This window comes from Schistocerca gregaria, chromosome X (genome assembly GCF_023897955.1).
Source record: "Schistocerca gregaria isolate iqSchGreg1 chromosome X, iqSchGreg1.2, whole genome shotgun sequence".
NCBI classification, from domain to species: Eukaryota; Metazoa; Arthropoda; class Insecta; order Orthoptera; family Acrididae; genus Schistocerca; species Schistocerca gregaria.
The window spans coordinates 520770640-520789777 of NC_064931.1; the positions used below are offsets into that span (position 1 = coordinate 520770640).

General features: G+C 41.2%; 1 protein-coding gene across 10 annotated transcripts in view; it reads left to right on the top strand.

The window, feature by feature from the left end:
• Nucleotides 1-19138, top strand: part of LOC126297923 (dual specificity protein phosphatase CDC14AB-like) — a 189789-nt gene that overhangs the window by 52656 nt on the left and 117995 nt on the right. For all 10 annotated transcript variants that reach the window (XM_049989241.1, XM_049989245.1, XM_049989239.1 and 7 more), the window contains one exon: nt 3911-4003. In XM_049989241.1, the coding sequence (XP_049845198.1) occupies nt 3911-4003 (93 nt within the window). The remainder of the gene's footprint in view (nt 1-3910; nt 4004-19138) is intronic.

Genomic DNA, 19138 nt, shown 5'->3' on the forward strand with positions numbered 1-19138 from the left:
TGGATGAAATAGTGGAGGCAGCATTGAATCTTTGTAATTCTGAGCTTCATTTGTTGTTTCTGAGCTGCATGCTGATTTTATTGTTTTCTGAGCTGCATGCTGATTTTGTTGTTCTTGTAACAAATGTTTACTATTTCAAATATGATGCTCCATTCTGAAAGGAAAATGATAAGCAAAACCTCTTTCCTCCTCCTGAAAGAGAAGAAAATTGACAGTTTCTGTGAGTCATTTCTGACAAAAAAATCTGTATTAGTGCAGGCCTTGTGTTCTGTTAAGCCAGCTTGTAGTAATTTAGTTGCCTCCAGGTATCTCTCAACCCCAATGATGTCTCAACCCAACCCTCATCACCAGAGATATCTGTTGTGTTTGCATTTGTAGGTGGCAGCTGAGGTAGATATTTAAATGTTTGCGGTGCTGCCTTCAATGGCAGTCCTCCGAGGCTTGACGTGTCTTCTCTGTGACTTCTGCCAGATCTCTGCATTCGCCAACTCATAAAGGGGCACAGAAGGATACAGTATGCTCTGTTGTGAATGTGGCCATTTATGGTGACATTTGTCTTCATATATAATGCTGTTCATTGGTCTTGTGGCAAGTGATGGAGAATATGGAGCGTGCAGTGTGAAGTACGGTCAATGTGAATGCTGCAAAGCTCACACTCCTTGGTGCTGACACTGAAAGCTCGTGTTCTATATATCCATGACGTTAATTATTTATGCACACTTACCATAGCTAAACACAAACTAGTACTGAGACTTTCATACACTCTTGTCTGCTTTACCATTGGAACAACATGTGCAATCCCTTCTCTCTTACATTAACACTTTAGTCTGAACAACACAGCAGAAACAAGTGTTACCATTGTAGCAAAAGCCTTTCTGTCTTACTCCATCACACAACCACATTTTATAATTATTTTTCATAACAGGTAGTATAGCGGTATGACACTGATCTATTATTCAGGAGAACAGTAGTTCTAACGCCTGTTCGGCCATCCAGTTCTAGGTGTAGAATAATTTCCTTAAATGCCGAGATGGATCATTTGAAAGGGCAGAACTGATATCCTTCCCAATCTGATGATGTGTATCACCCCTAAAGGCGTCATCGCCAACTGGATGTACTCCATAATTTCCTTTTTTCTGTTCCATAAATGAGGACCCAACTTTGGAATGATTTCATTCACAATACCAGAGAACTAAGTCACATCTTTCACTTTATGAGGCAGTAAATGACTTGTCTCCTAAAACAACAATAATGTCTGCCCCTGCTTTTGCGTGCCCACTGTATGCTATTGTAAGTGATAGCCCTCTTTTCAGTATAGGTCCTTCTCATACCTCAAAGTCCCTAACTGGGAGAGTCTTAACTTAATTTCTGTTTCATACAACTGACCATGTCATAGTGTCTTACTTTTATACCTATACTCAAGTTTGTATTAACATTTATGACTACTTTTATTATTATTATTATTTTATTTATTATTATTATTATTATTATTCACAACGGAGATTACATTGTTGGACACAGTCAAATCCATTCCAGGTTACTTCCAGCTTCCTCAGGAGTTGACCTGGTCACTTGAGTGACTGTACAGCTCATTACTTAAAATTCGGTTGGACACAAAAAATACTCTCTCTTTTTTTCCGCTTTGTTGACTATGCCCTGGGATTCTTGATAGAATGTGCTTAAGGTTAGATGGTGTTGATCGTAGGGCACCAATGATAACTGACATGACATCAGTTTTTACATTGCCAACCTTGATGCTCAGATTCTTCTATTTCAATTTTTTTCTGAGCAACCTTGTCATTAATGTTGCCATCACATGAGACTGATACTTCGAATAAGAGTCGTAATCTTTTATCTGCCTGACATACAACGATGTCAAGTGTGTTAGCTGTAACTGGTTTGTTGGTATGTATTGGTCATACTGGACAGTGTTACATACAGCTGTTGTATCTGTGTTTGGTGTGTGGTCATATCATTTATTGGAGAGACGTGCTGCTCCTAGACTTCTGCATATTTTCTGCTGAGGCTATGGACATACCTTATTCCTGTTCTTATGGTTTTCATTCTTCTCCGATATAGAACTGTCTGATATTAAGTGGTGTTGTTATTATTATTATTATTATTATTATTATTATTATTATTATGTAAGTGTATTGTTGTACCAAACATCATAAATTATTTTGTTGGCAGTGAAAGTTCTTGAATTGTTTCTGCCTTTGATATAAGCATAACATTATCCAGTTAAACACAAATGCAAAAATAGTACTGTATGTGTAAAAATTTGGCCCAATTTAAGAGCATGCCTGAACAGCCTAATCTGAACAGGTTAACCATCTCAGCGCCAAGCCCGTAGATTCTATGGCTCGCGCTTCTTTCCAAAAGCACCAAGCCCATAGGTTCTATGGGCCAGCATCTTTTGTTGATTAAAAATCACTGCGTTATTTTTTGCACCTCTGACTATCGATATACAATGTTTATACAGTTTTTTATTAGTTGCACTCATAGATTGCATGAATATGTGTCTTGTTTCGTAGTATTTCGTTGGTTACGAGTCATTGTTGTCGCCTGTGTTTTGAGCACATTACTGGTATTCTGTGAAAGAGAAGTGGCATGCGGTGATTTATCTGATGAAGAAATTGCCGATTTGCTGAATTTTGGAAACGTTTCAGTGCTGTAGGTAGCGAAGATAATTCGGACTACACAGGTTGAAGGCAACCGCAGTACGATTAGTTCAGGCACAGAACTGTAAAATGGTGGCAGAAACTCTTCCCCCCCTCCCCTCTCCTTTCTCTGGAAGTACTGAATGCATGTTGGTACACACTTCATTTCAGACCAAGATAATGGCAATAACCGATTTCATTACCAGTCGTGCCATCTGCTCCAAATAAACAAAACAGATTTGTAGGCTGACTGACAGACTTTTCCTTCCACATTTACCACCCACAAGCAAAAAATATTCCTCCCACACGTTATGTTTGTTCTTCAGAATCATAGAAAAGAAGTGGGAAAGTATCTTGCAAGGAGACATGTTATCCATGTGAACAGTGCTGTGTGGCGTTCTGTATAGGAAGCTGTTTTCAAATATTTCATACAAAAATGCAGTATAGATCTATGTAGAAAGTGCTATTGTATTTAAATACAATATTCAACACTTAACATTATTTATTTATGAACTCATTGACTCTACCTACATGAATGATGACTTTTTTTAATTTTACGAAAACAATGTCGTGCATAATAATATAATGTGCCAATGTTACACCATGCAGAATTCCGTTCATCATTGCATATTAAAGAAGACCAACTGAGCTGAAAAGAGTGTTAATTTTGTATTTGTAGGTTTGATATTTTCCAAGATATAAATTTTTGAGCACTGCCTGTATTCTGCTGACATGCACAAGTATTGGGTCGGTACTGAGTGTTAAATAAATGTAGTAGTGGGAAGTCTTCAGTCACAATGTTGTCCTGAAAGAGACCACTTGCCATAGTATAAAAAAAATATATGATTTTTTTTATAACACATTGGTACACCCAGGGAACTGTTTTAGGGACTCTCCTTGTATCAGTGTTATATAATATACAAAAGGGCCACTCGGCTGTTATGTCTACCTGTTATGAATTGTGTTTTCATGTTAAGTTTATCTTATTCATTGTACAGATCTAAATACCACTATAAATGTTTTAGAAAAGGTATGTAAGCCTCAAGCTTCCTGTAATTTGGAATATAGAGGGATGTGTTCATTATCATAATTATTTTCAAGATAAATTTTCATTGTAAAACATGTTTCCAGAGGAAAACTGTTTTTTGTATTCCAACAATAGCTTGTGAAAACTGAATCATGTTTTGATAGTAACATGTACTATGTTTGGTTGTATAAAAAAATGTGTTGATCCAATTTTTTTCCCTCAGTCATTTTCTCTGGCAAAGAAGAAGATTGTTCATTACACAACAATGGATGTCCAAAAGCGTGTCAATGCTGCCTTCTTAATTGCATCGTATGCGGTATGTATAATGTCTTCCATACTTTCACATTTCCTGACAATAAAAGTAAAAAATTATGATAGTTTAAAATTGAATTTTCTCTAATAATGAGTGAGACGAAAATAAGTCTCTACTTCAGTTGTTGTGTTTATTGACCAGCTGTTGGCATCAATTTTACAAAAATTTGTAACTAAATCTGTCATGCTTGTATAATATATTATGGTATTATTGGCTCTTTTCTTGTCCTTTGATTTTTTTCTAAATGTAAGACAATAGTTGTTGCAGACAGCAGCATAATTGTGGTGGTTCTGTAATGTTTGTTAGTGAACATGTTACTTAAAAGAAATCTCTTATTTAATTAACTGTATATCAAAGAAGGAACAATTGAAATAGTGGTTTGTTGTGCTCCATGGTAATGGTAAAAAATACTTAAGTAGTTAAATGTAGAGGGATTAGGGGATACTGCCTACCATGTGGTGTCATAATATGCAGTGGGCCTGACTGGTTGTAAGACACCACTTCTGCAAGTAGTCACATGTAATTTATTGGGATGGGGATACTCATTCTTGAGCTGCAGTGGGTTACCAAAGAAAATACTAACTGTTATGATACAAATAACACACAACTATTAACCTGAATTCTAAATATCACAAACATTAACAAAACACTGCTTTAAGATGAGTGTACCTTTTTATATTATTAAAATTTCCCTAAAATAAATTGCTGTGCTGCAACACAAACAACAGACCACATCAAGCACGGCTGACTTACAAGTAGTATCCCATGCTGACAGTAGCTTCTGTTATCTGGCAATGTCTTGAACAACGAAGCAGATTGTTTGTTACTCATTCTCCTAATATTTTTTTTATGTTTCTTGCTCACTAGAGTAACTAATGACAGATTTTGCAAGTCGGCAAAAAATATTAAGAATTATGTCCATTATAGTAACTTAGATTTTCATTATGCTGAACACTTTCGCTATTTGTTGAGGTTTTATGATTGTTACTGCTCTTCCACAAAAATTCAGATGTCTTTAAAAGAATACCACTAATAATGCGAGACAAACTTCCAGTCCGATTAGGGTCAGAGAGAGTTGACATGATCTGAAACTCCTTTATAAAGCAACACTAGAGTATTGAAGGAAAATACTGCCAAGTGAACGACACATTTAACACACAAACTATAGATTTTAGGAATCAAGTTAACAGAAAATCTGGAACCTCTTTTGGTAATGGGAGAACTCTGTACAGATTAAAATTGTTATTATCTATTAAACTAATGTTAATTATGTACCCTAGTATGCTACCGGAGATGAAAACATCTAAATCAATTATTCTTAACAAGAGGTAGCCTGAAGAATTCGCGAGAGGAACAGGAAACTTCTCGTCTTTTAGTTCGTCCCATATTAAACTTAGATATTTCACGATTTGGACTGGGTTAAGATGTGAGGCTGCAGTATTCCCTTTTGAGCGTTTACGATGGCATTTATCATCTGCTCGTATTCCTCTTCGATTTGGCCAAACACTGCCGCTAGTTGTAATACTTGTTCCGTTACCGTGGCAAAATATGCTACTCGTTTAAAACCCATATCTGTTTCCTTCACGTATTCCTTCATGGACCTTTCTTATCTTTGCATGCCTGTCTTTATAATGTGTTCATTTGAATCTAGTGTATATACTGTTCTGTTCACTTTTGCCAATGTGACCCTTACCACTGCCACCTGTTCCTTAGTTAACCTCAGCAACCCTTCAGAGTTCCTCTCCATAGCGTCTATCTGTTCTTTATAGTATGCTGCATCCGCTTCATCCAACATTCCGAACAGTATCTTACTTACCTGTCCGACAAAGTTGAATACTCCTCTCTTTCTTCTGGTTTTGTGTTTTGTGAGTTGTTATACTAGTTGCTGCGGACCTGCGATCTTTTCCACGTGATGTGTAACTTCCTGATCTAGTACTCTACATTCTGTTAATCCTATATTTAGTTGTTTCAATGTTTCTCTGCACCTCTGTACCGCTGCCTTACCGTACCTCTCTGGTTTCTGAAATCTTTCTGTTATTACATCTGGATTTACGTATATGACTATTCTCCATGTGGTACTGTATATTTCTGCTTGTCCTATGTTATCGTAATATAGTCCTAATGAGCTTGGAATTGGGGTCACTTTGAAATCGTTTGTTTCATACCCTGATGCAGCGAAGCTGTATGTTGTTACCACTACGATGAGTTGCACAACTTGCCACTTAAGACCCACACCGCTTCTCCTGTGGTGCACTGTCTGTTCTGTTGATCCGCGTTGTCCCGCACTGTCTCTGTGCCCGCGCTACTGTGATGCGTCGGCCGCCGCTCTGCTGGGCTGTGCCGACCCCCGTCGCTCTCCTTGGCTGCCGCTGCTACAGTTGCTGCTGCTTCTGCTGCTGCTGGGTCCGGACGCTCGGTCTCGAACACTGGCTACTTAGGCATCTCTGTGCCTCGTCACTCCGTGTTGCGCTGCCTCTGTCCTGCATTGCCCTGCACCCGCAAGGACTACCTTTCTGGACTCTGCAATAGTGGTGCTACTAATGCTGAGAGTTGCGAGTCGCCACAACTTCCTGCCAATTGCCACAGTCGCTGTAGCAAAATCTGCTGGCTCCTACCTTCTATTTGCCTATGCACCTTTGTGGTACCCCACACCTGGCACCAAATGTTTTATTTATGTCGCGTCCCAAGTGTAGGTATTGCAAGGGATTGAGCGACACGGTTCGTGAAAGGGATTTAGCCGGTTGACCTTAGTGAGAGGGAGACTTTTTGATCTGGCTAAGATGTGGAAATCCTTGGTGTGAAGGTACAAGGCTAGGAAGCGGGTAGAATTAATGTCTTGCTAACTTTAACAAATTGCAGTTTATTCTGAATAATTACAGCTCACCTTAACTGCGTGGTGATTGCATTCCCAGGAAGGCCAAGTCTAATACAGAGACGGTGACTGATTCCACTGTTCCAACTCCCTACTAGAAGCTCTGCAATATTTCTTAGCGCCCTACATCAGAGTCCCGCGGCTTTCTCCGGCTGCCTGCCTACAGCCTGTTCGTCAGCCCAAGTTGGCTGCTGCTATCATGAGGACTACCATCGCTATCTAGAGCCTGACATCGAGAGACCAAGAACTACCCGACAAGAAGAAGGCAGAGCGGCGTGCTCTCGAGTTTTGTTAGCATTCCCCCTTCGACCCCGCCAGCGCTTGGCATGACGTAGTGTCGAAGGCAACTCGTCCTTATTTGGTATCGTTAAAGTCTTATTGTTATTGTTCTTCAGAGGTGGGTGGGGGGATAGAGGCACCTCTCCCTATATGGTCACGCACTGTGTCCTGAGCCCTTCATTGGCTCCTCATGACATAGTGCTGTCCCCACCAAGGGCCCTCTTTCTTTCTCTCTCCACTCCCAGACCTCTCACTCTAGCCAGGAATGCTTTCTGTTGATACTCTTAATTGATTGCTTATCATGAGTCCCTACACAGAGCTTCGTTTGTATCTGTTGGCTGTTTGCTTTCTTATCAAGCGCCGCTGCCCAACAGTTTGACTTCCGCCTCGGCTGACCCTTCGGCCATGTTAGGCATCCAGCGCTACAATTTTAACTCCTTCCTACGTACTATTATCGGCGTACTGCTTGAAAGCGACTGTAATTAGACTTGGCTTGTTCCTGCGGTTACAACAGTGTGCAATTGGAGTCATACGGGACCCCCTGATATGTCTAGATATGACTCTGACAGGTGACACGTACATAAGCCTCCTGTCGATCACCGGCATCCATTCATGTCCATTCTGTCGGACTTGGGCAATTCCAGCAGGACAGTGTGACACCCCACACATCCAGAATTGCTACAGTGTTTCCCGGAACACTCTTCTGAGTGTTTGCAACATGCTGTTCAGAAGAGATATCCACCCCCACATACTCTTGCAGATTTATGGACAGTCCTACATGATTTGTGTTGTCAGTTCCCTCCAGCACTACTTTAAACATTGGTAGAGTCCATGCCTCATCGTGTTGTGTCACTTCTGCATGATTGCAGCGTCCCTATGAGATATTAGTCAGGTGTACCAGTTTGTTTGACTCTTTAGTGTAGAATGAAATTTTCACTCCGCAGTGAAGTGTGCACTGACATGAAACTTTCTGACAGATTAAAAGTGTGTTCTGGACTGAGACTCTAACTCAGGACCTTTGCGTTTCATGGGCAAGGTAGATGATGTACTGGTGGGAGCAAAGCTGTGAGGACAGGTCGTAAGTCGTGATTTGGCAGCTCAGTTGGTAGAGCACTTGCCTGCGAAAGACCAGAGGTCCCGAGTTTGAGTCTTGGCCATGCACACAGTTTTAATGTGCCAGGAAGTTTAATAAAAAAAGCTACTTCCAAGATCTTACAGCAAAAACAACAGACATGCTGTGGAAGAAAATAAAAGTGACTGACACAAATAATTGTTTTAATGTGTTTCCAAATCCTAGTCCAATATGGACAGCGTATGGTTGTCCTGCAGTTTCTAAGAGAAATTTCCCAAAATAAGTTTGATGAAATCAAGTACATCCCACATTTCCTAAATAAGTTTTCAGATTTATTCACTGTCTTAAAAGTAATTTTTAACACTTCAACAATTAGATCAGTAGTAAAAATAACAGCTGTTGGTCAGCAGAGATTTGTGAAATGCTAAGTTATTTTAAGTGTGGATATTTTCAGGTCAGTATCTTCCCAAACTGACTTACATAGACTATCGTCAAGCCACTTCACAAAAAAAATTACACACACACACACACACACACACACACACACACACACACACACACACACACACACACACCTGGAAATTGAAATAAGAACACCGTGAATTCATTGTCCCAGGAAGGGGAAACTTTATTGACACATCCCTGGGATCAGATACATCACATGATCACACTGACAGAACCACAGGCACATAGACACAGGCAACAGAGCATGCACAATGTCGGCACTAGTACAGTGTATATCCACCTTTCGCAGCAATGCAGGCTGCTATTCTCCCATGGAGACGATCGAAGAGATGCTGGATGTAGTCCTGTGGAACGGCTTGCCATGCCATTTCCACCTGGCACCTCAGTTGGACCAGCGTTCGTTCTGGACGTGCAGACCGCGTGAGACGACGCATCATCCAGTCCCAAACATGCTCAATGGGGGACAGATCCGGAGATCGTGCTGGCCAGGGTAGTTGACTAACACCTTCTAGAGCATGTTGGGTGGCACGGGATACATGCGGACGTGCATTGTCCTGTTGGAACAGCAAGTTCCCTTGCCGGTCTAGGAATGGTAGAACGATGTGTTCGATGACGGTTTGGATGTACCGTGCACTATTCAGTGTGCCCTCGACGATCACCAGAGGTGTACGGCCAGTGTAGGAGATCGCTCCCCACACCATGATGCCGGGTGTTGGCCCTGTGTGCCTCGGTCGTATGCAGTCCTGATTGTGGCGCTCACCTGCACGGCGCCAAACACGGATACGACCATCATTGGCACCAAGGCAGAAGCGACTCTCGTCGCTGAAGACGACACGTCTCCATTCGTCCCTCCATTCACGCCTGTCGCGACACCACTGGAGGCGGGCTGCACGATGTTGGGGCGTGAGCGGAAGACGGCCTAACGGTGTGCAGGACCGTAGCCCAGCTTCATGGAGACGGTTGCGAATGGTCCTCGCCGATACCCCAGGAGCAACAGTGTCCCTAATTTGCTGGGAAGTGGCGGTGCGGTCCCCTACGGCACTGCGTAGGATCCTACGGTCTTGGCGTGCATCCGTGCGTTGCTGCGGTCCGGTCCCAGGTCGACGGGCACGTGCACCTTCCGCCGACCATTGGCGACAACATCGGTGTACTGTGGAGACCTCACGCCCCACATGTTGAGCAATTCGGAGGTACGTCCACCCGGCCTCCCACATGCCCACTATACGCCCTCGATCAAAGTCCGTCAACTGCACAAAAGGTTCACGTCCACGCTGTCGCGGCATGCTACCAGTGTTAAAGACTGCGATGGAGCTCCGTATGCCACGGCAAACTGGCTGACACTGACGGCGGCGGTGCACAAATGCTGCGCAGCTAGCGCCATTCGACGGCCAACACCGCGGTTCCTGGTGTGTCCGCTGTGCCGTGCGTGTGATCATTGCTTGTACAGCCCTCTCGCAGTTTCCGGAGCAAGTATGGTGGGTCTGACACACCGGTGTCAATGTGTTTTTTTTTTTCCATTTCCAGAGAGAGAGAGAGAGAGAGAGAGAATTAAGGAGGTACAACAGATAGGCTTAATTTGTATGATTTTTGGCATAGGGTGATTGAAAAAAAAATTGAGAGACTAGTTTATTGTGCTCCATTCACTGTTGAGCTAAGGAATAATTTTTTTGGAGAAACTGAATGTGATATTGTCTGAATACAGGAGCACATTATAAGAATTATATCTGGAGTTGGTTCTAGAACAGCCTGCAGAAATACCTTCATAAAAACTCGATATTGTGACTATTGTGTCGGCCGTGGTGGTCTCGCGGCTCTAGGCGCTCAGTCCAGAACTGCGCGACTGCTACGGTCGCAGGTTTGAATCCTGCCTCGGGCATGGATGTGTGTGATGTCCTTAGGTTATTTAGGTTTAATTAATTCTAAGTTCTAGGCGACTGATGACCACAGATGTTAAGTCGCATAGTGCTCAGAGCCATTTGAACCATTTATTTTTGTGACTATTGTTTCACTATATATGGGTTATTCAAAAACAAATGAACCAAAGGCTGTAAACTGAAAACTGGTGGTGATGAGATTGTAATGCCATTGCTTACTGAAGGTGATGTGGTCCATATAAGAGAGCTGAGGCCTAACCTCACCACTTGAGGGACATACATTATATGATCAACAGTATCCAGACACCTGGCTGAAAATGTCTTACAAATTCATGGCGCCCTCTGTCAGTAATGGTGGAATTCAATGTGGTGTTGGTCCACCCTTAGCCTTGATGACGAATTACACTCTTGCACGTTTACGTTCAATCAGGTGCCGGAAGGTTTTTTTGGTGAATGGCAGCCAGTTCTTAACGGAGTGCTGCACTGAGGAGTGGTATTGATGTCGGTTGGTGAGGCCTGGCATGAAGTCGGCGTTCCAGAACATCCCAAATGTGTTCTATAGGATTTAGGTCAGGACTCTGTGCAGGCCAGTCCATTACAGGGATCTTATTGTTGTTTAACTGCTCCACCACAGGTCGTGCATTATGAACAGGTGCTCAGTCGTGTTGAAAGACGCAATCGCCATCCTGGAATTGCTCTTCAACAGTGGGAAGCAAGAAGGTGCTTAAAACATCAATGTAGGCCTGTGCTGTGATAGTGCCATGCAAAACAATGGGTGCTAGTCCCCTCCATGAAAAACACTACCACACCATAACACCACCACCTCCAAATTTTACTGTTGGCACTACACATGCTGGCAAGTGACATTCATGGGGCATTCGCCATACCCACACCCTGCCATTGGGTCACCACATTGTCTACTGTGATTCGTCACTCCACACAACGTTTTACCACTGTTCAATCATCCAATGTTTACACACCTTACACCAAGCGTGGTGTCATTTGGTGTTTACCGGCATAATGTGTGGCTATGAGCAGCCACTTGACCATGAAATCCAAATTTTCTCACCCCCCCCCCCCCCCCCCAACTCCCAACTGTCATAGTACTTTCAGTGGATCCTGATGCAGTTTGGAATTCCTGTGTGATGGACTGGGTAGATGTCTGCCTATTAACATAACGACCCTCTTCAACTGTCGGTGGTCTCTGTCAGTCATCAGATGAGGTTGGCTTTTTGTGCTGTATATGTCCCTTCACGTTTCCAGTTCACTATCACATCAGAAACAGTGGACCTAAGGATGTTCACGAGTGTGGAAATCTTGCGTACAGACGTATGAAACAAGTGACACCCAATCACCTGACCACGTTCGAAGTCCATGAGTTCCGCAGAGCGCCCCTTTCTGCTCTCACAATGTCTAATGACTACTGAGGTTACTGATATGGAGTACATGGTGGCAGGTGGCAGCCCAATGCACCTAATATGAAAAATTCATGTTTTTGGGATCTCTGGATACTTTAGATCACATGGTGTAGGTGCACACAGCCATGGCAACAGAGTGAGCATGTGCACATGTCGACTGTACCCTTCTCTCTATCATGGTGGTAACAGAGGAATTGGGGGGTTGAAAAGGTGTGCAAAGTTGTTTAGTTTGTTTCCTGACAGTGGAAGATGTGAGTGGAATGGAAATTTCTCACATAATGTTACAAGTATATGGGAAGTACTGCAAGTCCATTGCAAGGGTCAGGGCGTGACAAAAGTGATTTGAGAAAGGATCTGGAATGCCACACTGCATCACCAGTATCATTACCCAACAAGTGGATGCCCCCATTATTGAAGACTGGGGAGTTATGGTGGCAGCTATTGTCCCAGAGGTCGGATTGAGTGTCAGAATTGTGATGGACAGTGAGTTCCCTCTGTATACTGTTGTCATTCTGTGATAATTTTCTTTTTCCCACACTCATCTCACTTTCCACTGTAAGAAAATGCATTATGCCCCATTTCTCTTCTTTTGAAGCCTCCATTACTGTGTTTTCAGCACGAATGAGTGCTGTGGGCGGTCAACATGTGGAACTGCTCACTCTGTCATCATGTGGATATGCAGCCATGACCTGTAGGGGCAAGTTTGGGACCTCAGTGGCTGTATATAACTTTGTTATCAATATTACTATTACCAAAGAAATAGTAACAACCTCTACACAGTGTTATCAGGCTTCACATTCGTCCAGAAAGGAGTGAGTTACATGGGTTTACATTTCTCCATTAGTCTGTCTGAACGTATTAAAAGTCTTATGGGTAATGTACTGGAGTTTAACACTGAGTTAAAGAACTTTCTGTTGGACAGGTCCACACACTTTATTGTAAAGTACCTTTGCAGGAAATTTTGAAAGTGATGTTTTGTGTTGTATAATAAGTAATATTAGTTCTGTAAAACAACAGCGTGTGCTGGTGGCTCAGTAGTGAAGTGTCACGCTACTCATCCAAAGCTTTGAGATTTGGTTTGTTGTCAGGCATAATTTTTATCTTTCAGTGATTGTTATATGTGAAAAATTCCAATTTGCACACTAGTTCAGGATCCATGTGAACAGAGGGCACCCCTAAAACTAGGTGAATAAGCCAATTCAAACATCATAGGACAAGGGCATAACACACCGCATTGTTCAAACCCGGCCTGGGCAACATTTGCACTCCTAGAGTGCACTCACATTTAGTGAGTGCAGTTGAGTTGCTGAGTGCTCTGACTTTGTCCACCACTGCACTAGTCTCAGCAGGTGTGTGAGTGAGCTGAAGGCTACACACACAGGAAACGTAGGAAGAAGTGTTTGCAACACTGTGCAGCTACTTTGAAGAGATGGGTATTGTAGCTTACTATTATAAGCAGCAACTTATCATGTGTGTCTATTTTCAATTTCTTATTTTTCTGCCAAAGCAATTACTTTCATTACGGAATTAAATAAATACTTTACCTAGTGCTAATACGATGATCAGAACTGCAGTAAGCATTACATACAGGCATTTAACATTGTGTTGTCATGTTTAGAAATGTACACACATTTCAGTTTTCAAATATGCAATAAGTCTGGCACTATGGTTTGTGATACAGTCAACATATGGAGTTACACAGATTATGATCTGTTAAACTGGTACGTTGATGGGAGTTTGTCTGTATCAAAAGAGAAGAAAAAATGTTCGCACGCATTGTCGGACCAGAAAGTGAAATAACTTCAGCGGCTTGTCTCTGCAGTCAAGTATGTAGCTTTTGGGGTAACATTTTATAAAAGTCTGCTAAATTTGTGGATTGGACACACTGGCCATTGAACTGGGTGCTCCACTGTACATCTGTCAGCCTTATTCAGAAGTAATGAGGTACATTAGCAGCAATAAGCAAAAACGCTCTGACAAATAAATCAAAATCCATCTTCAGTTGTGCAATGTCTTGCAATTTCTTTGAGAACTCGTGATGAAATATTTCAATTTATGAAGTGTATCCAGTCATGTCTGGTCCACAAATGACTGCCGTGAGCTATGGGAAATGTTTCATGCTACGAACTCAAAGCTGATTTTTCCACAGGATCAGTGAAGTATTGTGACTCATTCAACTTAGTCTCCTAGTACCTAAGTTGAATGAGTCTCGATACTTCGAGTGGCATTTGTCTGTAGCATCTTACACAAAAGGAAAAAGTCATATTATTTTTTGATTTTGCGTGAATGATGGTTGCGGACCGAAACTGACGAGAACAAATGTGTAAAATTTAATACAGAAAAGTTAACATGCATTTTCCAAAATATATTCTTTCCATACTCTCAAAAACTACTTCTTCATCCCACACAAGTTTCCCTTCTTTGTTGTTGATTTTTAAGTCCCCCCCCCCCCCCCTCCTTCCATTACCTGATATGCAATATAAAGTCCTCTTGTCATCCTTAAAATTCTCTTCTATTTCTTTTGTGAATTTTTCTTAAGAAATCTTCGTAGCCAATGCTATCATTTTTCTTGCTGCTCTGATTAGTCAGTTCTATTTGTCTCTGTTATGTTCTGTTCTGTTTTTGAATCATCCTCACCATGTGTCATTCTTCTTATGGTCAGCTTTTGCAGTTTTTTCACTCCACCATTGAGTTTCTTCATGTGTGACTTTTGTTGATGCCCTACATGTTTCTCCCACTGCCTTGACTAAAGCCTGTTTTAACCTCCTCCATTCTTCTTCTACATCTTTCCTTTCATCTTTTGGAAACTGTCTTAATCTTTTCCCTGTATATCTCTTGGGTTTCTCAATCTTTCATCTTCCAGCACTTGATTTTAGCCTGTCTTTTTCCTCCTATGTGCCTTTTCTGAATTTCTTCACTGTCCTTACCAGTAACCTATGGTTTCCATCAAGAACAGTACTTCGCATCACCTTCACTTCTGTCACACATCTTCTAATTTCTTCAGTTATAATTATAATTCTCTTTTCTTATACCGTCCATTACCAGTTATCCATTTGTTTTTGAGACGTGGCCTAGTAATACTCGCGTTCTTCATTTCTGTGATGATCTCCGTGACTTTCCATTACTGTTTCATATCAACTTCTATCATTCCAATCTCTTAGCATTAGTCTCCTTTAAGCGCAGTGTTATTAGATGTTACAGCATCTTCCAGTTCAGTGATAAACTCTTCTTTCTTGTCTGTTTACTATCTTGTTTGCGGAGCATAAACCTGGATTACATCAAGAATATTTCCTTTCGTCATTATCTTAAGTTTAATTATTCTGTCTCTAACATTTTCCACGTTCAGTGCTTTGTTCGCCAGTTCTTTAGCCACTGTCACTGTAACACCATTTCTTCTTTTGTCTCTTCCTGACCACAAAACCTACATCCTTTTTCCAGCACCTTACCACCAGTCCCTTCCTTTCTCACCTCGCTTGGTCCCATTATTGGTTTGTTTCTTTCTGTCATTATCCGTGTGGTTCCTGGTGTCTTAAATCATTGTTTTGAATGATACAACATTAATAGTACCAATTCTTATATATTTCTTCAGACAAATCTGTCTTTCGTTGGGGCCATGTTGGAAGAAATATGTGGTGGATATGCCCAAAGGCTTTGTCACTGTCGGTATTTGTTTCGATCCAAGGCTCATTTGATTGTTGAAAATAAATGGGTTACCCCCTACTGGCTAGCTGGACCTATTGTATCTTCACCAGAGTCCTGTTGACCACCAGTTTTCAGAGTTCCAGTAGTGCCTTCACAGCTCCCATAATGGCTGCAGGGCCCACACAGTCCCCACTGTACTTCATCCCAACAGGCAATCCCCTAGCTCATGCCTTCGATTTAAGTAGGGACAAAGAAGATACTGTCAAGTATTTACACCCCACTAACACTTCACAGCACAGCTGCCTATGACCTGCTCTGTGCAACGTCTTGTCCATTCCTGTAACAACAATATTCTCTTAAAGTGTATGCCCTCTGCAGCAGATGGTTTAAAGTGTATTTCCCTGACTGGAAACATACAGTGTCAATAGGAAAGAGTGTTTACAGAGCTGTCAGTCATCATCCAACTGGAAACTAATTACATGTTGTATCACACTGTTCCATCTTAGGCCCATTACTTTTTCACTTTTTCATGTGCATATTAATGACCTTTAATCAGTAGTAACATTACCAAATGACCAATATACCAGGTGATTCCAATTGTTTATTACAGACGAACTATAAAAGATAGAAAAACATTGTGCCTATCACTGGCTAGAGGAAGGTCCAACATTTTGTTGAAGCTGCACTGTCGATGATGATGATGATGATGATGATGATGATTGGTTTGTGGGGCGCTCAACTGCACAGTTATCAATGCCCAATCTTAACTCACTCCCATCTCGCCACTTTCATGAATGATGATGAAATGATGAGGACAACACAAATAACCAGTCACTGGGCAGAAAAAATCCCCAACACGGGCAGGAATCTAACCTGGGACCCCGTGATCCAGAGGCAGCAATGCTGGCCACTAGACTACAAGCTGCGGACAGGCTGCACTGTTGTTTGCTTGTAGGAAGATGGCAACTACACCACACAAGAAATCATTTTGTGTATTGAAATTTTTGTGAAGTTAATCCACTGTTCAAATGCAACATGCATTCTGCTGCCAATTGAGCAAGAAGCTGCCCCAGCACAAGCAGATTTATGACTGTCATACAAAATTCTTGGAATCTGGTTGTATATGCAAAGGGAACAGCACTTGTCGGCTATGCACGTTTAATGAAAATGTCGAGCATATCCGAGATGTGCTCACACTTCCTCAAGCAATGGCTCATGTTGAGTGTCTGTGTGAACATAAAACTTCGAACCCTCCGGTATCCAGTGACATGCTCAATGTGTCTTTCATGGTTTGTCTGAAATAAACAACTGGAATCTGTTCTTTCTTTTTGAATCATCCTGTATAGCAAATCAAGTATGTTTTAAGAATTTTGAATACCATATTTTATGGACTATAAGTCACACCTTAATTTTTAAGCTTTTTTTAAAAATACGCTTTTACCATTTTTGTTATTAGACTGTAAAATGATTGGAATGAATATGTAAAATTCAACACACAAGAGTTAACATGCATTTTCTAAAATATATTCATGCTGTAGACTGTCATCAAAAAAATTGTGGATAGAATACTACCAAAATTGAATGAAGGGCAGGATGAAACAAGTAACGTGAGAGATAGAGGGAGTTGAAAGAAATATTACCATCATAGAGGAGACAGAAAGAGATGATCTGCAGGTGTTGGATTTAGAGAAAGCTGTATCAGAAATGAAAAATGGCAAAGCTCCTGGAATAGATGACATCACAGTGGAAATTATTATAGTCACTGGACCTATCGAAATTCAGTGGCTGTGTAGAATATAATAATAGTAGTAGTAGTAGTAGTAGTAGTATGGATATATGGAAGGATACCTGATGATTGGATAAAGGCAGTTATTGTAACTGTCTTTAAGAAGGATAACAAGGCACTCTGTGAGAATTACTGAGGAATAGCACTACTGTGCCACTGCATGAAAATTTATAAAAAGACAATTTTACAGAAAATCAGAAATAAGATAGAATCACAATTAAGAGAGCAAGGAGAAATATTTCAGCATGGAAGATCAATATAGATGCCATATTTACAGCCAGACAGTTTGTAGAAAAGAAACTGGGATTTGGGGAAGTCATTGTAGTCACATTAATAGATATTAAAAGGTTTATGACACTGTTAGAAGCGAAGAAATATGGCAGGGTCTGAATAGAGTGAAATTGTCGAAAGAAATGCTACTGCGAATCAGAAACATGTACAGAAAATGCGTGAATTGTGCTGCAATGAATGGTAAAACAACAGAATGGGTTATAATCAGGCTGTATACGAACTGGGAGATCCGGGAAAAACCCAGATTTTTTTTTGAATTCTGGGAATTTTTAATTGTTTTAGTTTTCAGTTAATTTTGTGTAATTTTGACTGGTAAGAACGGATACTCGAACAATGTCTATTTCTGTATCTCGCTACTGCAGAATAATACTGCTGCAACGAAAAATGAACGAGAGAATAAAACTTAATTTGCAAAGGAAGTGCTCCACGTAAATACACATGGAGCTCATATATGCGTCTACCAACAGCAGAATGTGTGAAAGGCTTTAGGAAGACTATGTGATGCTCTTTAACAACAAATTACCTGTGATGAGTGTGACATCACAATTGTTTACATTAGATTCATGTAAGCAGTTACGAGTGAGCTTATGTGCGTGCACAGTTGAGTCATCTATGAGTAGTACCTTCTCCCGCTTCTGGCTACAGAAATGTTGCTGTTGGCTGTGTAAGCAGCAAACTGGGGTATCTGAACCGGGCGGCAATTTCTGGGGGGTGGGGGTCAAATTCATATTCTTGAGGGGGAAAAAAAAACTGGTTTCATGAAGCGCCTAGCTTCTAGCGCACGTTGGTCTATCGATTATTTAGATGATTCCGAAACGCATCCCTATGGGGTTTTGAACACATTCCAGTTTGATTTCTAAATGAATTATTAGTTGATATTTGAATGCGTGCATAGTGTAAGTGATGTTTCTGAGGGGAATCCATCTAGAAATAAAAACTTTCCTGCCGACAAAAGGGGACATTGCTATACGAGCTGAGCGGAATAAAGCCGAATGGGTGAATGGCAACTGCTGTTTGTTTATGTGATTGATCGGGTATGTAAATGACCAGAATTTTTATAATTACTAGCGAACTGCATAGATTCAGACTATCATAGTGGAAATAAATGACTAACAGGAATAACAGGTAAGAAAGATTACATATTATCTTCTCGGTGTATCCAAGAAAATGAAATTTTGACAGAAAATTTTTGGCCAGATCGCTACCTAGAAAGGGCAAGTTGTACAGTCCCCAGCTAGCAGCTACTTAAGTTCTATTCTGGGAGTAGCGCGGAAAATGCACTGTATGAACATGTAATAACGCCTAACGAGATTATCGCTGGATAACTTTATCGCTGATTCTGTCAGGGTTAGTACACTTAACCGGAGAATGAGTTTTGTCCGTGGTAGGACTAGTTACAGAATTAATGATGAGAAGATTGTTTGTTAGAACAAGGAAGG